Genomic DNA, 22682 nt, shown 5'->3' on the forward strand with positions numbered 1-22682 from the left:
TCACATTTGGAAAGCTACACTGTAAGCACCTGGGTTTCTAGTGCATGCAAAAACATACTTAAGATGCCTTTGAGAGAAGAGAGAGTTGTGTTGCACATTAATCGAGTTTACAGTGCAAACAAAGTATGAAAGGATGTGAGGGCCAGAGTTTGTGGGCTTAAACACATTAAAACGATTCAAGCAACAATGTTCAAGGTTACAGATTATGTTTCATTTTGCACTGACAAAGGTAGGCAAGCTCTAGAAGCCTTTCATTTTTTGCTAGATATGGTGCAAACATTTTATGCATTAATTAATCCAATCAAAATTTGAGTATCAAATTCAATATTGTTCTGAATTTTCAGCTAACCTGAAATGATTGCTAATAGTCACTCTAAACAAACAGAATAAACTGATTAGATAACTTCATGTAGACATGCAAACAAATTCCTCCTTAGGCTAATAACCTAAATGAGTAATAAAACTCAATTTTCAATATTTACCTTTGGAAGGAATATGGTTAGTACAGTGGAACCTCGATTTAATGAGCCTCTATATAATGAGGTCCTAGGTATAACGAATGATTTTCATGGCCCCAGTAATAGTAGACTATAGGGAAAAGAACCTTGATACAAAACCCTGTTATAGTGAACATACTTTGCCAATTCCTTGGCACTTCATTATATGAAAGTTTCACTGTAGTTTGACATTACTATAACAAATTGTCTTGAAATTTGTAGTGGTCATCAATGAAAAAGGGTTTACATGTACCTTAATGTAATGTATATATAAAATAACAGATGACGAACTGATCAAATGTGGATTTGATTTGACATTTTATTACTATTTAGTTTCGTACTACACAACTTGTGTGCAGTACTCATCAGATAAAATTGCCAAATGGGAATTTACATCATTACACTGATTCGAAATACACAAGCGACCATTGGAAATGTGATAGCTACAATAAGCGAATGCTTTTACAAAACAAAGGAAAGTTGGAAATTAGCAATAAACTCTGTTATTATTGAAATACAAGAGAAGATTTAAAATTTAAAATTTAAAATTTAACATTTTTCAGGAGGAATTTGTTTGCATGTCTACATGAAGTTATCTAATCAGTTTATTCTGTTTGTTCAGAGAGGCTAACTCAGATTTACAAATAATAAAGTACTTCTCCCAGAGGCGTAGGTTACATTGATTTGAAGTGGGGTTACGGGTTACATGGGGCAGCCTCCAAGTGACTTTGACAATAAATCAAAGTTCAAAGTCACTTGAAAGATTTTAAAGCAAGCTGCCCCATATAACCCCACTTCAAATCAATGTAATCTATGCCTCTGGGAGAAGTACCTTTGTAAACCTGAGTTAGCCTCTCTGAATAAATGGAATGAACTGATAACTTCATGTAGACATGCAAACAAATTCTTCAGGAAAAATGCTAAATTTTAACTTTTAAAGCTTCTGTTGTTACATAATAGTAACAGTGTTTATCTATAACTTCCAATTTTCCTTTTTTTTTGTAAAAGCGTTCACTTATTGTAGCTATCATATTTCCAATGGTTGCATGTGTATCTCAAATCAGTGTAATGATGTAAATTCGCATTTGGCAATTTTATCTCATGAGTGCTGCACACAAGTTGTGTACTACTGTACGAAACTAAATAGTAATAAAATGTCAAGTCAGATCTACAGTTGCTCAGTTCGTCATCTGTTATAATCACGCTCTAGTTTACTACTGAGCACTCTGAAGACAGATATGCAAATCACCTTGTTTATATATAAAATATACAGAGACTGACTAGTGAAATGCCAAAATTTACTTGCCAATATAATTTTTCAAAAGCTCTTACAAAAATAAATCTGAAAAAGTCTCCATGGCCCCCTAAATAGTCATTAATACATACATGTATCTTGTAAGCCAGGGTTCTTCCTCACAGGTTTTCCTTTTTTCTTCAAATAAGGAGGCCAGGGATTATACATACATGTAAGGCATTACCAATTTTACTTCATCCTATGATTAAAATACAATACGCATGAAAGGTTAGTTAAGTTTATGTGTAAATCCACACTGGGAAACCTCAAATCAAGCTTGCAGTACTAAGAAAAATATCATAATAAATCAATCAGTAAATTTTACACAGTAGTTTGATTTAATGGTTTAATTCACCATCATTCCCATAGCTGTCCCTCTTGAAATCAAGGTTACATTTACTTCCAATTTATAATTTCTGCTTGATAAAGAAACATTTACAGCCAGAGGCAATTCCATACATCTTAAGCAAACATTACAACTGAACTTTACCCTGGAAACTTAAGCTTAACTTACTCGTACGTACAAGACAACCCGGGAAGACAACAATGGCTTACGTTTTACCTGTTGTTGTTGACTCGTACCTCCGTATGTATCGATGTTTTCACCAGCTGTATGCCACCAAAAACTGCTTGAAATCCTGCGCAGTAAAGAAGTGAAGATAAACTGAATTTTGTCCGCCAAAGTAGAGTTTTTAAACGGTGGAAAAGGACCAAGAGATCGGTGCAAGCTTCAACATTTCACACCTTTCAAAAAGGACGCCAAAAAAATGGCGCGAGAAGCGAGAGAACCTAGTATCTAATGTGGAAAACCGCTGATCCGTGCTTGTTGAAGGTCGGACAGAATGCTGATGTAGGTCGTTTCTCTCATTTCGTTACAAGTCGTTTCGAAACACGTTTAAGGTCAATTTCGTTTCAAAATTAACCTCGAGGAAAAAATCTGATTAAAGTGTTTTCCGTAATACATTTTGTGATTTCTTGCTCAAGCGTAATGCAATGTTGATATGATGGCAGGGAGTCGACTGAGGAAGCTATTTGGCCGTTATTTAGGAGTTTCGTTGCCCTGCGGGCTCCGGAGTTAAACTCGTCCCACAGAGAAAAGATATTTGTCCGAAGGTCTCGGAACTTTCTCCACTGAATACACCAAAACTTCTCCGAAACGAACTTGATTCCTCTTACTAACCAAACTTTGCGCAGCTTTACGTATCCCGTAGTGTCCAATTTGTGATTTCGAGCTGTGTTAACCATTTGAGACGAGACGGGTCACACAAAGAGAAATCGCTTTGTAGTGATTATCCCGAAAACGTCGGTCAAAACCGAATGAGTGGGATTTGAAGTTACAACAAAGCGTGTAAATTTCTTGACTCAAGCAAAACACATGCGCTGCGCCGACAACATGAACCAAAAAAGTACAATTGTTCTGGTCTACGAACGAATACACGATCCTGCTCCTGCGTATGCCCATATTCGATAAGAATTTTCCAGGTCCACGTCACGGTTGTACACGCCATGAATACTCTAGAATTCTATAACTTTGGCGTCAAGATCACGTATTCCAGGATAAAAGTATACACGCGCAGATCGCATATACTTTGAATTCATAGTCTAAATTTTGCTTTCAGGAGAATGCTATGCACCCGAACTGTTACCTTCTTTTATAAAGTTCTTTTTACAAAGGGTTCGCCATCATACTCTAGGATTACGACAGATGTGTGGTATACTTTAACGAAAATCCTCGAACGATTATGAACGGAGCGTATTCCACCATATTCGACACGAATATTCCAGGTGTACGTCACGTGTTGTGTGCGGCTTGAATACTCTAGGATTCTATTGCGTCACAATCACATATTCAAGTCTAGAATACTCCAGAATATTTTGGCTTTCACGCAGTGGGGTTAAACATAAACCCAGCTGTTAGGATATCAAAAGATATCTCTGGGCAAATGGTTTTAAGTCGCCCGCCTTGGCCTGTGTTTCTCATAGATTTTGCCCAAAATCCGCCGTTGGAATGTAAGCAATTGCGTGACGCGGATACTCACTCTCGAGTAAATATTCGTCTCCAACAATCCGATGAAAGCAATTTTTGAAACAATGTCTGGATAAAATGATGGAAAATGTTTTTTTTTTTGTTTAAGTTAGTATAAATATATGCATATTTTTCGTTTGCATTGCAACACCCACGACATCCCTAATAAAGAAGGTGACTACAGTGCTCCAGGAAATGATTCAGGTGAATAATTTTTAACTCGCTTGTTTATTTCCACAAGATGGCTCAGTTATTAATTTCACTGATAAGTTACAATACAGTGACAGTTTTAGAGATACACTTAACCAATCCTCTATAGTTTATGGCAATTGAATCATTGACTGACAAATAAAGTCAAGTGGAAATACCATAAATTCTATAAACTACTAATTGCGTGACGGCATCTCAACTCTTCTAGCTGTGTACAAAATTTGTTTTCACACAATATTGGCCGTTTTCACACTAGAGACGGATAATCCGTCTAGACGGATTATCCGTCTAAATAGACGGATAATCGGACGGATAAAAATAGACGGATTATCCGTCTAAAATGAGCACCGTTCCGTTTTCACACTAAGACGAATTATCCGTAATGGACGGGTTATCCGTCTCTAGTGTGAAAACGGCCATTCTCAAACTCAGCTAGAAAACCCGGAATTTCTGGAATTGAATTAGCCGAGGAAAAAATTGCGTTTGCGTTTCAGTCATAGTGGGGAAAAAAATCCATCTTTTCTGCTTTGGTTGTTTGATAGATTAAGTGACAGTATTAACGCTATTCGCTACCTGTCTGAAATTTGCAGATCATAACACTGGTAGACAAATAAACATTACAGTGGTCGATCTATGAACGGCAAACGTCCATCTTGTTTTGTTCGCGGAAGTTGGTCACGGAAGAGCGAATTTCAATGAAATATATATAATTTGATTAAGCGATTAGCCAAAATAGCGGGCGTCGATAAAACCAGGAACATGGAACATTCCGGAACGTCGAACAATTATAATAATTTTGCGGAAAATATGTAAAATTACATTTTCAAAGATTAAATCAAACAAAAAATAAACTGGTATCAGCTCCGAAAATAAAAACAAATAAAAAACGTAACAAAAAAAAAAAAAAAAGAATGAAAAGAAAGAAAATTAAAATGAAAGTGAATGCAATGATTGACGGCTAGCAACTAAGAAGAGTAATCTATTCCTTCCAGTCGTTCGCAGTCAGTTTAATCACGTGACTGTCTCTAATTCCCGGATTTCGTTCTTCACAGAAAACCAAGGTGGTAGCGTTCGAACTCCTTAATCAGACCTAAAAATATGGGTACACGAGTGTGATTTCTTTATTCAATTCATTACGTCAATACAAAGAAATTCGTATACACGATTTCTCATGAAGAAATAGTTTCTCCATGAAACAGAAATAGAACTCTTCAGCATTGAGTTTCTTGTGTAAACTAGTTCGGACTTCTCGAGCTCTGATGACAGTGTAAACAAATACAAAAAAAGTTTAAAAACATTTGGCCACGCGCGCGCTGTCTTGCAGGGTCGCTGGTCAAAGCTTTATTGTCTCAAGGAATATTTGTTACAAGTGTTCAAATGCATTTCCTGGAAAATTCTTTGTACAGTGCAAGTTAATACTTAATTAATTAAAAATACTTTTACCGTAAGCAATAATCTTTTCATCGCTAGTTCAACTTCACGTGCAGATCGTTATCTGACATTCGATCAAACTTAGTTTTCTATCGAACCATTCAAGTTCAATTTTCTCTCGCGGGGTCAGCTTGAGAGCTTTAGTCTCGATAAGTTCTTCTTTACTGTGTTCAAAATATAACCATGCTACGCGGTTTTTTCGGTAACTTCATTTTTGCCATTATTGCTCGAATGTTCTGCGGAAATCATCTTAACCGGAAATCGATCCGTCGAAATCAACAAATACAAATTTAATTACTGTAGCGTTCCTTCAGATCACGTAAGGCTACAAACGAACAATATCAACTCGTTATTACGCTTAATAAATGAACTTAGAACGATTTTCTTTCTAGAACTCGTTCTTGTAATTAAAATGATCAAAGAAAGAACGACAGCTTAAAACGACATAGCGGTAACACCCGGACTCCAAGTGAATTGCTTTTAATTGGCGTTTTTAATTAACGAAATTTCTAAAGCAATGCCTTTCAAATCATTAAAGTTAAAAGTGGTCCATTATGTTTTTCTTTTTTCACCCAAATGTTCTAAGATAGCCATCTGCAGTTTGTTGGAAACGAATTATATATTCAGGGTGACCGTCCGCGTCACGCAATTGTTTACATTCCCACGGCGGTTCAGGAGAAAATTTATGAAAAACGCAGGCCAAGGCGGGCGACTTAAAACCATTTGCCCAGAGATGTTTTTTGATTTTCAAACTGGAGGGTGTAAAGTTAGCCCGTAGAAAGTGTTTTTGTGGCATTTAAAGTTATAGCCCATAGAAAAATATGGTGATATTTTAGTGCTATAATTCGTTTGCAACACATTGCAATATTTTGCGTTTCTGTTCGATCTCGTTTCGGGCTCAAACAAAACCTCGATTTATTTTATTTTTCACTCAGTCATACCATGAAGACCTGAGCTGAATCTAAAAACCATTGAAAGATTCTCAAGTAGCTGTTGTGCGACGTGCGAAGCAATTAAATTTCCAGAAAATTCAGCATAACTGGAAGTAGATTTTGAGCTCAATCGGGGCGAAATCGTTTTTCGCAAATTTCTTCCAAAAAAAGTTGCATTAGCAGAAACTAACTATGGTCCGTTTGTTCTCTAGCTAGGGCCAATCTTTGGGCAAAAAATGAGCAAAATCGATTTTTCGACTTGTGCCGTTGTTTGGTCCATATTTGTGAGCAGTGGCTCTTAACGCTGGTTCCGCTTAATAATTTCGCTATTTGAAATGTGCCACTTCAATGGAAAAAATAAGATGTGGTGGCCTGGCGTTTAGTGTGCTGTACAAGAGTCGAGCGGTCTAGATCTGCGTTCGAGCGCTGGAAGGGTTATTGTGCTGTGTTCTTGGGCAAGACTCACTACTCCGATAGTGCCCCAATCCACCCGGGACTATAAATGGATATTGACGAATAAAATGTCGGGAAGTAACCCTGCGATAGACTCGCAGGAGTAGCACAAAATTCCAAGCCCGTTCAGAACTCGTTAGTTCTTTTTGAGTAACGAAGCCTTTCATTTCACAACATGTTAATTCAATTCTCACACTTAAAGACTTTATGTTGGGCTTTGGGACAATCGATTCATAACAATGTATTTTGAAGGGCCATATACTTCAAACTGACCTACCCTGGATGTGTATTTGAATGTGGATTTTCTTCATAAGAAAACTAATTCGTTGGTTATTTTTATTGTAGGGGAAATCGAGCGGCGTCAAATGAGGAAAGAGGCAAAATGCATGTAGGTCTTTACGTAACAGAAAATACAAGTAGTCAATATAAAGTATCACATGAGCAGCCTTTTACTTGACTGCAATTAAACTTTTGATGGTGAGGGGGTGGGGGGGGGAGGGAATTTGGAGGGCGAAGATGTCAAGGACATTAACCTGTCATGCATAGAGTATTAAAACCATGGCTATGGAACTTAAAGGATTCACGGTAGCACGTTTAAACATATTTCCTTTGAAGTCCATAACATACAGAGATGACGTCATATGATTTTATTATTTCTGAACAGACGCCATCTCTGAGCCATCGACAAAGGCTTAGAACATCAAGAATGTTAATGAATTTAAGTATGACAGAAAACATGCCTGTGAAAATACGGTTGCCATGGAAACATCAAGATCCTTGACCAATGAAATGCGATAGTTATTTTTTTCCAGATCAATTTGAGGCAGGTTGTCAGATTTGAAGTTCACTGCTTTAGCGCTTTTAAAGTTACAACCGTTTAAAGTGTGAAGGCCCCTCTAAAGTTGTCATCATGCTTCTGGTTTGAATTAGTTATGCAGTTGACTCAGTTCAACTCAGTTCAACATCTCGCTTTCAGAAAAAGTAATTTGTAAACGTCAACTGTGTGTTTCACTCGCATTAGACTCAAATGGAAATGGATAATATTGGACTGGATGAAGATCCCGCCAGGATTCAAAATTCTGGAGTTTCCCTTCAACGCCAATACATGTCACTGAATCAGGCTTCTCGATTACAGAACGTCTCAGAAGATAGAGGGAATAATGTTTCATCAAACGCTTCCCAAAGCAACTAATACGCACCTCTTCATCCGTCAACACGCTCCTGGGAGGTTCCTAGACGACATGTGACTCTAGAGAAGATCATTGGTAAGGGTGCGCTTGGTCAGGTTGCCAAGGGAACAGTAATACGTCTTCGAGGACGGCCCGGGAAGACACTAGTGGCTATTAAAAAGTTAAAAGGTGTGAAATGCTTATAAAATAGTGGTTGAATAGTGCAGAATATGTTACGGACGTTCTACAGTGAAACCTATCTTAAGCGGACATCCTTGGGACCCTTTGTGCAATAATGGTTAATTATTAACCCTTTCGTAACACAGTGTAAGATCAAAGACTGTTCATAGCTTAATGTACTGTCAGTCAATACATTTCTGTGGAATAATCTACTTAGCTTTAAAACGACATCCTGAACAGTGTTAAAGGAGTCTGAGCTGAGCTCTGAGAAGTAAAAGGCCCTTGAAGTGTCCGCTTATTGCACGTTTTTTTGCACCAAAATGGCTCAATATTGGTGTCCGCGTCCGCTTAACAGAGGTGTCCGCTGAATGCATGTTTGTTTTACAGCAAATGTGGGAAGAAAATTTTGAGACTCAAGCTGGTGTCCACTTAATAAAGGGTGTCCGTTTAATGAGGGGTCCGCTTAATACAGGTTTCACTATAATTGTCCATTTCTAGCTTGAAGTCTTGGTAGACTTTACAATACGCATTATGCCAATGATTTGGTACTAGTATTCCATCACACCAACATGGTTTGTGTGATATCGTGATATCGTTGACTGATGTGAATTGCTGTCAACTTTGTTTTCCAAATTGATTAAAGGGAAAGGGAAAAAAGTTGTTTTAGGTTATTGCTGATGTGACGAAGGTTGTTTCTTCCCGAAAGCTTGGTCATATTAATAGGCTAGTGGCCAGGAAACACCAATGTATAAATCATAATTATTGAGTTTTAAAAATCTCATTTGGGATTATGTTGCAGAGAATGCGCCCGAGCCAGACAAGAGAAACTTGTTATCAGAACTTGAAATAATGAAACAGCTTCAGCCTCATCCACATATCATCAAGCTCCTGGGATGCGTCACTGAATCTGGTAAACTTTGAGTTAAAACCCTCAAAGAAACGGTGTTCAGTGTTTTGAAATCTCTTTCGACTCTATTCAACTTCCCTTCTTCTTGTCAAGTCAACTAGATGAATTTATGAATGCATGGCACTTACAATCCCTTCAAAATAGAATAATTCTTCAATTCAGCTTCAGTATGCCAGTGAAAATCATGTTGTCCACTGCTTTGGCTTTATATGTATCTTTGTCCAGACAAGATCCCATTATTGCTTAACATTACCAGTGTCTCTTTTCTTCTCTCTCGTTGTCTTCTCAGAGCCGTTGTTAGTGCTGATAGAATATATTCCATTTGCAGACCTGCTGGGATACCTGAGAAAGAGCCGTGGACTGAATGATACTTATTACAAAGACCCGGATATCAAACCAAAAACAAGTCTGACGTCACAACAGCTGACGAAGTTTGCTTGGCAAATCGCTGATGGAATGTCTTATTTGTCATCCAAACGGGTGTGTAATGTACTCATTTTTTCAGCCTTTATGTTTTGCGCCCTTATTGGTCTATTGCGGATTTGCACAGTATTGCTGGAAGTGTCTCAGTCTAACGGTTTCCACTATGTCATCCTGCGACGTTGTAGCGTTGGTCTGTTAGGGAACTAAAATCGGCTTGCGAATATTTCGTAAAATGAATTGACTAGGTAAAGTCTGCATGCGAGCCAAGTGGCCCATCAGGCCGGAGCTTATCCCGGTTTCTGTAGCATGAAGCGACTAGGAGTATTTCTACTCCCCCCTGGATGGGATGCTAGTCCATCGCAGGGTTACCTCCAGCATTAAGTTCGCCGGTACCCATTTATACACTTGGGTGGAGAAAGGCACTGTGAGAGTAAAGTGTCTTGCCCAAGAACACAACACAATGTCCCCGGCCAGGGTTCGAACCCGGACCACTCGATCCGGAGACGAGCGCACTAACCATGAGGCCACCGCGCCTCCCTAAAAAGAATTGACTAAGGTGTGAATATTTGCCCAAAAAGAACTGTAATGATAATAACCAGTTCTTCTTCACATGACATGTACAGTCGAGCCCCCATTGACCGGCCAACTAGTAAACGACCACCTCTATTAGGTGCCCAATGATCAAAGTCCCAATGAGGGTTTTTCTATTGTTTTTACCTCTATTAAGCGGCCAGCCTCCTCTAAGCGGCCATTTTCCCGAGGGCGATCGTTTAATGGGGGTTGAACTAAAGTTACCCTGGTCGTCTTCGCATGGCGGGAATTTTTCCAGGGTGAAAAAGTTCCACCTTGTATGTCTTAGTAGTGGTATGGGCTAGTCCAGTACGAATTTGACAGGTAGTGTGATGCAAATGAAAAAGTATTGTTATGGAAAGGAGTTCTATTGTTTTCTCGAGTTTGACGTATCCATGGTAACCAGAAGCCCCGCCCCTTTGACGTCCTTAATTTCGTTTCCGTGTTGACCGAGTAAAAAGCCTGGTTTCTAAGATAAACAAAGTAATCACGCAATTTTAAAGTTAACCATTAACTTTAATATCAAATGTTTCCCTACAATTACAGGACAGAGCCGTGTGCAACTCCCTAGTGGATTGCGCTCAACTTATGAATGAAACTATTTACAAAAGTGTTTACAAATGGCACAACAGTTCAATCATGTCCAGGTCCTCATTTGTTATTCTTTCATAGCCATAGGGATATGTTTTGAAGGTGTAGGGATCTATCACTCGTTTTTCGTACACAAGCTGGTACTTGTTCGTCTGAGAGACTGTGGTCAGTGAGTACTCTTTGGAGTTTCGGACGATGTGATAAGGCTTGTAAATATCAGTTTGTCGCGTTTTCTCGAGAGGGCGTTGAATTTCGTCTAAAACATTTTGCCGCAACACTTGATAATTTAACTGCTTGCTACCTTCACTGTTTAAAGAGATTCCCCTCACTTTGCATTCTTCTTTTTCTTTCTTCGTGAGGTAACCATAATTTTTCGGTCCCGCGGACGCAAATTCAGTGATGAAGTCGTCTTCTCCCAACTCGTCCTTGAAATCACCGAGAAAGTCGTCAAGGGGAGGATTGTTTTCATGAGGTAAACTGGAAAAAATAACGCTGTCGGTGTCTGTGTACTGTACTCGTTCTTGTAGCATGTCCAGAGCTGCATACAAACGAAGTCGAGCCCAACATGTCGTGAAACAAGCGATGAAAATGTTGAGGTTTGGTGAGACAGGTTCATCATTCAATTTCAGTTTATAGTGAATTTCAACGATGTCTTCAGACAATACACTCACGTAGCAAATGTCATTTGCATCACTTTCATGGAATGCACTGAACCTCATAGGATCTCCGAACTCTTGGATTTGAGTTTTGTTGGTGCGCTGGCCAAACTTCCCCCACATGGAATTTAACATCATTTTTGCAAGGCTACGTTTGCCGGGATTCTTTTCAATGTTGTTGCGGTTGAGTTCGATGCCCTCTTTCGCTTTGTAGGATCTCAGATGTTCTTGTTGTTTGACGGGATCATCGCCTACATGAGCTGGCCAGCCGCTTGCCTCCTCTTTAATCTTTAACCATGTATTCACATAGTCTTTAAAGAGACCTTTCCTCGTTTCAGAAAAATGCCACACTTCGTGAATGTAAGTTATTTTGTAGCCCTTCTCAACGGCTTTGTTCAGTTCGGGGGTACACCATGTACCTGTAATTTGTCTTTCACTGTCGCTGTGACTGCAAACCCAGGACCGTTGTAGCATTGGTTTTTCCATCTCTTCTTGTACACAGGCTCTACATAGCGGGAATGTTAGTTTACCATTTTCACGCAGCGGAAGTACTGGATGAAACAGTTTTTCTGGAGGTAAGATTGTGACCTTGGCAATCCCGAAGTAATTTTGGATGTCTGTGTCTTCCGGCTGAAATATCATTTCAGGGTGGCCGACAGGATACTCAGCATTCTTATTAATGAACGGATAGAGAGATGTAAAATCATAGTAATGAATCTTCTCTCCTGAGGCGATGTCAGCCAGATGATAGAGTTTGACAGCGTTTGTTCGTCCGCCGCAGAAGGCATCACGGGGATTTAGTGGCTCCACCAAATCGAGGCTGGCTACAAAGTTCCTGACGTCCTGCCTTTCTTCTTTCATTTTCCGCCAATTACACTCCCACATTTCGATGACGTTGTAACCTTTGTCACGCAAGAATTGTAGTTTTTCCTGGGTGCAGAGATACACGTCGGCAGTGCAGCGGTGCTCTAATCTAAGGTGTGTTTCGGATCTGTTGGGATAGCATTTACGACAGCCATGCCAAAAGCAACCTTGAAATTCGTAGACGGTGTTCGTAGTTGCATCGTAGCCGTCCACGGTGTAGCGACTGTTGGGGATACGGTATTCCCCATCATTTCCAACATGTTGAATTCTCCCACTGATCTGACTTTGTTGCCACAGTAGATATTCCATGGCAACTTTCGACTGATTTGTTTTTAGTCGCCAACCGTGGAGAGGTTCAGAAGCAATTGTGTTGGCTTCCATTCGGTTTTGTCGTAGGTCTCGATTGCATGCCGAAGCTATAGTAATATGACCGAAGGGGTCAAACTTTGTCTCTTTTTCAAAAAGCCGTTTGAAAGTAAGGCATCCCTCCTTCAGTAATTTCACGTCCGATTCGCAATATTCCAGCAATTCTTTCTGGAAATCGAACACTACATTCTCAGCTCTTTCTTTATCATGCCATTTCTCGAAGTCTTTACGGCCGTTGACAGACATTGATTCAGGCATGTAAAATTCTTTCTCGGGAATTGGTCCCACGTAGTCTTGATTTTCAGGCGTGTTAAACAGGTGAGGAAAATAGCCCTTCTTTAACTCTGTCAATCCGAATGTCTTTGGAAATGCAGAAAGCGGCATTTGAAAAAATGACAGAGAGTCAATAAAGTTAATATTGTCAAAGGTTAATTGGAGAAGTTTAGCTCCATTTCTGATTTGATTGAGGACCCTGTGTTGGCGATGATATTCCTCCACGACGAAATAGGAGTCGTAGCCAGAAAAGTTATGGGCCAAAACAGTTACATTGCGCGTGTCTTCTTCAGTTAACGTATCCAGCCATTCCAGGAAATCGCGAATGCAATCTTCACCTTTGAAGTGGAGTGGACAATTATCATCCTCAGTTTCCGCTATTAAAAGATTAGGGATGTGTTTGCCAGTATCTTGCATCGCCTCAATATCGAAGAAAACGAGAATGGGAGGCTTTTCATCATCATCATCATCATCATCATTACTATTATCCTCTGCTTCGGCGTCGGTTAGTCGCTTGCGTGTTTTCTTTTTCTTTCTCTTCTTCTTTTTTTCTTTTTTCTCTTCGGTTAGCTCTTCCGGTGTTTTAGGTATCTGAATAAAGCATCGGTGGCTTGCGGCCTCTATGTACTCGTGGCAAGAGGGACAGTCTATGTAACCGCATTCATGTTCTTGTTGCTTCTTGAGACCCACCAACAACTTTTTACAGCTACGACATTTGCGGCGTTGACTGCAAACACTGATGTTTTTGGAGTCAGCGGTTTTTCCCTTGTAGGATTTCGTCAGATGATTTTGAAAACAAACATCACCATAAAACATCCGCTTACAGGATCCGCAGGGTGTAGCTGGTGGTTGATTACGACACCTGGCCTCTGTAAAGTCCTCACATCCCGTTTGTAAGCAGGAAGAACAATGATCAGGGTTGTTTTCACAGGCGTGTTGACCTTCGTTATTGTAGGGTTTGAGACACCTTGCGCAGAAATAACTGTTACCAAAGAACTCAGGTAACGCAGTGATCACATTGTAGTGTTCATTATCATACAACAGTACCAATTGTTTTTCCTGAGGCTTTCCAAAAGAAGTCACGCTATAACCTCGGGTAGCGTCCACAAGTAAGAGCTGATAATTGTTCAAGGACGGCGTCAATGCAAATCTAGTGAGTTCCTCGTAACCGCATTTTCCCATTTCTACATTAGCTTCTATATGCAGCTTGATTGCTTCATCTCTCTGGATAGAGTAGCCTCTTCTAAAGCTGTTCCATTTAGGGTGATCATCCACTCTAGCTTTAGCTGTCACAATGGCGCGGGCGCAGCATAGTTTATCTTTGTTATCGATACTGATGACAGAACCTTTCAAACGTTTGAAAGTTTCTGGATTAGAATGTCCAGGTTTCAATTTTCGTTTCTGACCGCTACCGCGAGGAGATGTACGAACGTGTGTGAAAGATAATTGAAACGAATCATTCATTTCAAAGTTCTCGTTTGAGTTTAACACCTGTGACATTTGCTGCAGCAGACTGTCGACACGATCGCTACCATTTAACCATTCCCCCGCCGGTAACCCTCGATAAGCATAGCTGTTGACTAAGCGATTGCTGGCTAAATTGAAGTAGACACGATCAGCGGCTGGTATCCTGTCTTGGAGAATCAAATTTTGGATTGTTCTATGTAATCCATCAGCAATTGCTGCTGCCAAGTTTTGTTGAGGTATAAATTGTCCCACCTGACGAATGTTGGAGGTGTAGTGACGCTCTCTAACACCCATTTTTTTTGCTGTGACTATCTACGTACGGGTTGAGTACAAATTCGAAGCGTCCAGGTTCTGTGGTAGCAAGACTTCCCCCCATTTGTTTTTGATTAGTGAGTTGACGTTCTGTAGCCTCGGCGACATTTGACAAAATCGTATCATCGATAGAGTCGTCAAGAATCTTGGAGAAAATATAAAATAAAATAAATAACCCGGTTCATCACACATTAAGTACACGAAATGTATTTTTGTTACAACATATTTAATTTACCTGTTGGAAATAACTGATTTCTGGTCCATTCTCAATAGCAATAATGGCCTCCAACAATTCTTCATCGCTTATATCCTCAAAGTGGCTTGACATGGGACGAAAATCTTATCCAGAGAAACAAAAGTTTAGTCAACAGTCCACCATCTGCAAATGATTTCTATCTTGCGAGTCCCAACTTTATTGGTGTCGTTAACTAATCATATTACAGGAAATGTCGGCACATTTCCAACATCCAATCATATTGCACAAAAACGATATCATATTTTCAACCACCAATCAAGTAACATATGACGTTATTGATCTATCATAATTACATTCACACACGCAGACCACCCGAAAAGTGTACTTAGTTTGTTAATTTAATTTTCCTGTAAATGAATAACAATTCCACAACTCGCGTGAAAACAAATGCCTTTGTTAGTCTTTTAGCGTCCGTTCAATTCGCCTTAAAAGATAATAGCCTATTCAGTTAAGCTAACAGAGTCTAATCATTCAACGTTTAAGATAATAGTCCATTGTCACATTCTTGCGTTAAGTTTTCAACTCGTATGCAAATTTCGTTATCCCCGCGGCCAATGGGACAAATTATTTGCATCGCGCGCTATACTTAAATTTAGGAGTAACGGTTCCATTGTAACTTTAAGGTTTATAAAATACGATCGGACGAACGCTATAGCTTTGCTTATCCTAAATCCGTCCAGTGTTACTTGTGTTATACTGGTAGAACGTTTCCAAGTCCGTCAGCGAGCTATTCAAAATCAAAAGAACATCTTTTCAAAAACGGTAAGCGCCTTCAAATTCCAGACCTGATATAAAGGATAACAGCGAGCTATTCAAAATCAAAAGAACATCTTTTCAAAAACGGTAAGCGCCTTCAAATTCCAGACCTGATATAAAGGATTACAGCGAGCTATTCAAAATCAAAAGATCATCTTTTCAAAAACCGTAAGCGCCTTCAAATTCCAGACCTGATATAAAGGATTACAGCGAGCTATTCAAAATCAAAAGAACATCTTTTCAAAAACCGTAACCGTCTTCAAATTCCAGACCTGATATAAAGGATTACAGCGAGCTATTCAAAATCAAAAGAACATCTTTTCAAAAACCGTAACCGTCTTCAAATTCCAGACCTGATATAAAGGATTACAACGAGCTATTCAAAATCAAAAGAACATCTTTTCAAAAACGGTAACCGCCTTCAAATTCCAGACCCGATATAAAGGATTACAGCGAGCTATTCAAAATCAAAAGAACATCTTTTCAAAAACCGTAACCGTCTTCAAATTCCAGACCTGATATAAAGGATTACAGCGAGCTATTCAAAATCAAAAGAACATCTTTTCAAAAACCGTAACCGTCTTCAAATTCCAGACCTGATATAAAGGATTACAGCGAGCTATTCAAAATCAAAAGAACATCTTTTCAAAAACCGTAACTGTCTTCAAATTCCAGACCTGATATAAAGGATTACAGCGAGCTATTCAAAATCAAAAGAACATCTTTTCAAAAACCGTAACCGCCTACAACCTCCAGGTCTGATTGAATCACGTATTGATATAAAAAACACAAAGGTTCATTATCGTTTCCATTCACTATCAGTGACTATTCAAAATCAAAAGAACTTCTATTGAATGCTCATACCCTCCTTGAAATTCCAGGTTGTGATTAAAACATGTAGTGGTATTAAAAAGCACAAAGGCTTATCCTTTCCATTCGATTTCAGTGACCTAATTCAAAATCAAAATAATTTCTTTTCAAAGTCCTTAGCCGTCTTCAAATTTTAGGTCTGATTAAATCATGTAAGTTAAAGTATGAAGTTATCTTTTCCATTCAATTTCAACGAACCATTTCAAAATAACGGTACGGATTTGTATTTGCCCGACATGTACTCCAATTTCAAGTTATATTTATTACCTCGTGAGAATCGTTGTCTTGGTCCGCGTTCTCAATAGAACGGACAGCCGCCAAGAGTGGTTCATCAATCAAATTCATTGCTGGTTTTGAGGACGCTGTCAAACTGAATTTTATGACGCTGCAGTTTTGATAATCGATAATCGATTTTGTGAATAATAAGTGCGCGTCTCCACGTGCTCGAGCACAAAATTAAAAGAACTGGGGAAAGCATGTTGGACATTGACTTTTATTAATGTGGTGGCTCCTAAAAGAGCCGTTTGGTTCTTACCTACATAAAGTCTGTAGGATTTTAATAGATGGCCATACCTTGCTTCCTCTGTTTCAAGAAGACGTGATAAGGTCTAGAGAACGGATAGGCCGTAATGACGCGGAATTTGTCGCCGTACGATTCCTTCCATGAAAAATAAACGCAAATCTCGTCCGTGGGAAAACCCCACGGACAGAATCCGATTACTTCCCTCATTTTGAATACGTACATGTAATAGTGGCCATGTCCCGTCTTGAAACCTTCTTCGACGATTTCATAATCGTCACTGTCGACGAAAGTTTTTCTTGCCAGAAAGGCCACAGTTGACGTTAAATTAAACGTCCGCAGGAATTTGGATGCATTGAGTTCCTTATCCAAATCCACGTGCCTTTCATTTATGTGCTCAGCATGGTCGTGAGATAGGATAACATAATCGTTTTCAAAACTGACCGCCATTTTTCCACGAGTGAGAATGAGAATATTTTTTCTCTACTATGCCTGATCTTTTATGAGCACACCCAAGTTGAGTGACATGTACCATCTATGTTTAGCGAGCCAATCAGAATAGTGCGACGCTCTGTCGAACCAATCAGATTAGTGCATTATGGCGGCATGAACGGTGGGGTGGTCTTTGAAATACCCGTCCTTTTGAAAAAAAAAAACCGTCACTTTGAAATAAGCGTCGCGCTAGCTAATATTACTTCACGCAAATCGAGTGAAATCAAGTCCAGAGTATTTTACAGTTTTCATTGCAAAAACATGGCGCAACGTCAATCCCGAAGGCTACGTGGTTTGGATGCAGAAATAGTGCCGGAAACTGCCCGCGACAAACACTGTGTATTCTGTTTGACCGATGAGAACCATGGTTTCAATATTATCGGAGGAAATGTCCTACGCTTCCCATGCTGCAAGAAGTTCGCCCACCGCAGTTGTCAAAGAGAATGGGAAAGAAACTCGCCTCTGTGTCCCCACTGCCGAAGAAAACTAGGTGACGAACTCCCACCTGTGGAACTTAATGAACCTCGTAACAGAGAGGTTTCACCGCGACAGCGAGCAATAAACGCTCTTCAAGAAGCGATACAAGATAGGGAAGGACTCGAACGACGAATTAACGCGGTGAGTTTGACTTTTTATATATATATATATACATGTCAGTTTTAAGGTTGACTTGACTACCACGTGCGCCCAGTGAGTGAGTGATAAACCGACGCTAGTTTTGTGCGCGTGGCACGAAGTCAAAAGGATTCCACATACACATGGTTGCTACGTGCTTACGAATGCCAAACATTAATCGTACGATTTTTTTTTTCTCTTCAGTTCGAATTTGGCTACCCGCTTCCTGCAGAACATGTTCGATTTCTGATGGAGAGAATCTTATATGGTCTGATCCATTCAGCATTCGCTCAAATTAATGTTATGATAACATTAGCAATTTGTGACGCTGATACAGAACTTAATCGAGTCTATTTTCGCATATTTCTGGACTATGTTTTACCCGAGGAAATTCAAAATTATTGCAGTATTTTTATAGTGTATCACCAGCGCGACATTTATGATTACAGGTTAGAAAGCATTATATTAATGTAGTTTTTTCTTGCTTTGTTTCAGTTTCATTTTCCCTACCATATCAGTACGGATAACATTGTGACGGTTTTTAATGTTTTAGAAAGTGTCATCCAAAACATTGATAGGAATGTTTATCATGTAATTTTTTATGTTGCGACTTGCCATGTAAATAACCTTTGGGATAACATTCGTTTTCGAGAGTTTGTTTACTATTTATTTCCATGGGAAGTGAATCAAATCATAGAATTGTATTCTGTTTCAACCGACATGCATTTAAATAACGAGTATGTAATTCATTCAATGGATGTTTCTTAAGTTGGACGTATCGATTCTAACATAATTCGGGCGCATTGCTACTAGAGCTCACACATTGTAACTAGGATTTTGATAATAAACTTTGCTTTAAAATGAACACAGAGTCTGATATTTACTTTGTCAACTTTTATTGAATAATAATAACACGAGCCTCCAGTGAGTGATGTTTATCAACAGGTATTGTTATGGGAAAGAGTTCTAATGTTTTCTTGAGTTGGACGTATCCATGGTAATAGAAGCCCCGCTCCTTTTGACTGGTGAGGAATGACGTCATTAATCTCGTTTCCGTGTTGACCGAGTAAAAAGCCTGGTGTAATGACGTCATTAATCTCGTTTCCGTGTTGACCGAGTAAAAAGCCTGGTTTCTAACATAAACAAATAAATCACGCAACTTTAAAGTTAACCAACTTTAATATCAATTTTTTCCCTGAAATTACAGGACGTGGAAACTGATTATTTACATGACATAAGTTTGAAACCATAACCAAAACGCGTGACACTCGGTCATGGAACAATGGTGAATATTATCATTTAAGTGAAAACCGCAACTCGCTAACGGTTTTACAATCGTTTGTTTTAACTGTTCGTATTTGGGACAACCCCAAGGTTCTAAATCAAGACAAGGAATGCTCAGTTTGTTTAACAAGTCTTTTTCAACATGACCTCCTTTGTAGGCTACCACAGTTCTTTTCCCCGTCTTGTATTGGTTGTACAAACGCAGTAAGACAATATCTGCTTGATCTTGCTCATAAGCTCTCTCTTGGTAACGGGGTTGATAAGTGAGTCCGTGTATTTTATGCTTTGCAAAGCTCACTGTCTTTTTATCCTTGTGAGACAAGTCTTTGAGTGTTGCTGGCTGGAAGAAAGCATGGCGTCCAAAGTGTTCATTCCAAGAGTAATAACCCATTTCACGCACTTGAAATTTCTTTTGCACAAAGAATCCCTCTAAGTCTATGACGAGACATAAGCTGTCCTTAACAGAAGCCATGTTGTTCGAAACTGAAAATTTAATGTCTCTAGAGTTAAGTTTATGGTATTTTTTTAGAACCAATCAACGTTCTTGACGTGAATTATCTTGATTGGTCTAGTTTACACGGGAGACTAATGATCGTGCGGTCTTCTGTTTCCAGCGAAACAATCGCAGCTCCAACGACCTTTTCTATTTTGTTCCCTGACCTTGGCCATGACGCGTAACGTATACAAGTCTTCACGAAATTTCCTTTCTTTTTTCGGATCGAAAAGACGCCCTTTCAATTCCCGCGGAAATTCAATGATATCGGGATGGTCTGCTACGCAGAAGATGTTGACCTTTTGACATTCGTCCCACAACTCTTGGTCAAAGGGGGTGCCAGGTTCGGAGATCACGTGATCTCTCACTATCTGCTCATCGCAGAATCGGTTAGATTGCTTCTTGTAGGGCAATTGTCCTAGCCAATTGGACACATAATTCTGCCTGTCGGGTTTGAATAATTCATGCGGTCGTGGGTAACCTGCGTGATTGGAGGGGTGTTGGCTCTCTAATAACCAGGCTTTCACTCTCTTACTCGGGGTTTGATCGACCCACTGGAAGAACTTACAGTTACGTTTGGGACAAATGAAGAAGAGACGTCCGGGTTTTTTTTCAGATTGAGACTGGGACATTCTCAAGGGAAGTTCACAGTAGCACTGCATTTTGTCCAACTCATTCTCGAGGTAGAACTGGTGCAATTGACGTTTTGCCGAGTTTATGTAACACTCTACACGATCCGCACCACAGGACACGAAACACTTGACAACAGGACACTTGTAATACTCCCACTCTCCGTACTTTGTGACAGTCTTTTTCTTCTGTAAAGCCTCAGACTCGTGTAGTGGGCAACGGTACAAGATCTCAGTATCTACTCTTGTAATTGGTCTTGGTAGTGGTGGTGGTGGTGGCGAATTCTCGAAGGTGTTGGCAGACGATGTGACTCTCGGTAAATCGTTCCACTCTTTAGTAATACCGTCTAAGAATTCATCAGCATTAAAGTCTTCGCCACTCATCACCACATCAATATGCTCAGACACTATTGAAAAAAAAAAATTATTCAAACATTGACTTTTTTTAAAGTTTCTAAAATTTGTGTTACTAATCTAACACGCCTTGGTGTAACTTCTTGTCTTCTAAGTAAATGTCTTCGCCTCATGTGTTCTTTTTGTTGCTTTCTCTTTGTCTTGAAGAAACTGTCTCTCTTTTCCACGTCTTCTTCCTCTACTAGACAACGAATCTTTTGTCGCGTACTTAGTCTACCATTTTTTAAAATGGTCTTGATTTTTACAAAATAGTTAAAATCAACCTTGCACTTGGAATTAAACTTTGTTTGTTTTAAAATACCCTTTAAAGGTATTGTAGTGAATGTCTCTCGCTGAGGTTCTATGGTCTTGACCACTACTTTCTCGTTGAACTCAATGGTTGATGGTTTGTACGAATGTAACCATTTATCAAGTAACGTTTCTGTACCTTCCTCAGGTTCCTTTTTGATCTTCTTCACCTGCTTCTCCTTCTTATCTTTGTCCGCCATTTTTCGTTTTCTTTTTGATTTTGTGATAGGATAACGGCAAGGAGATACATTTCCAGGTTGGAAAGAGGTACATGATGTATCTTGCACTTCTACTCCACCATGATCACTTTCAAGTTGTATCATTTTGGTTCTCCTGTCATATTGTTTATTCTTTCTTCTCTCTTCTTCTGGATGCGCTCAGACCAAACGATGTTTGCGAGTAAAGAAATGAATAGGTCCACACATTATATGGGATTTATCAGCCAATCACCGCTCAGTACTTTTCCATAGCATGGCATCATATTTGACCAATCACAGCATTTTGTAACCAAGTCAGGAAATCAACCTTTGTCAAGGACGCCGTCAAACTGGTTTGATAGCGTCCTGTGTTTTCCCGCCTTTACTATTCTGACCAACCATAGGATTTTGTGACCAAATAAGGAAATCAACCTTTGTGAAGGACGCCGTCAAACTGGTTTGACAGCGTCTTGTGTTTTCCCACCTTTACTATACTGACCAATCATAGGATTTTGTGACCAAATAAGGAAAAGTATGACGTTAATGTATGTATGAACATGTGATACACCAGTCGCGAACCAGATGACGTCACATCCATATCGTATAAAAGTCAAATCAGTACTTAGCCGTCAGCAATCAAAGTGTTTGAATCATCTTGGAAACATCATGAAGTTTTGCATGAACAAGAACAACGATAGTCGTATCAAGCAGATCATCGACGGTCAAGTCAAGGTCCGTTGGGAAGAATGGCCAGAAGATACCAACACGTTGATTGACACCCTGTTCGTCTTTGACTTTTTGTTTTATAATCAGAACGGTGAAAGTATGTCGGAGACAGATTTGGAAGAAAAAAGACCCGAGTGGAAAGACTGCATCCTACCACGGATGAAAAGTAGTGGTTTGGTGTTTCTCTTTACTTCAGAGTGGTATGAGGTAATGTACGATAGATGTACGAAAGCCTTTGATTTTGTCGTGTGCGACAGATCCCCTGAGTTGTCTGAAGATACCAACATGTTTGCAGCCACCGTAGGTTTGACGTATCCGATGCGCGTTGCCCTTGTTTCTCTGTTAAGACCCATTAGAACAATGCAGCAAATCACAGAAGACTTGGAACAAAAAGTGAGAATTCCGTTTGAAATGACAGTTAAAGCGACGCACCAAGGAGTTTGTCACGAACTGTACAAACTAGTTTGTAGGATGGCCAAAGAAGTCGACTTGTGGCAAGAAAGGTTCGACCTCTTGCTGGA

General features: G+C 39.5%; 2 protein-coding genes across 2 annotated transcripts in view; both read left to right on the forward strand.

Moving 5' to 3' along the window:
• The window catches only part of LOC145492291 (uncharacterized), a 175111-nt gene that overhangs the window by 67157 nt on the left and 85272 nt on the right, over positions 1 to 22682 (forward strand). The window lies entirely within an intron of this gene.
• LOC145492693 (tyrosine kinase receptor Cad96Ca-like) lies at positions 8006 to 9729 on the forward strand. The gene is made up of 3 exons (XM_081472098.1): positions 8006 to 8201; positions 8992 to 9102; positions 9389 to 9729. Exons 2-3 carry the CDS (start codon positions 9042 to 9044, stop codon positions 9727 to 9729), a joined length of 402 nt encoding a protein of 133 aa, XP_081328224.1. The 5' UTR covers positions 8006 to 8201; positions 8992 to 9041.

The sequence above is a fragment of the Orbicella franksi genome, chromosome 7, assembly GCF_964199315.1.
Source record: "Orbicella franksi chromosome 7, jaOrbFran1.1, whole genome shotgun sequence".
NCBI classification, from domain to species: domain Eukaryota; kingdom Metazoa; phylum Cnidaria; class Anthozoa; order Scleractinia; family Merulinidae; genus Orbicella; species Orbicella franksi.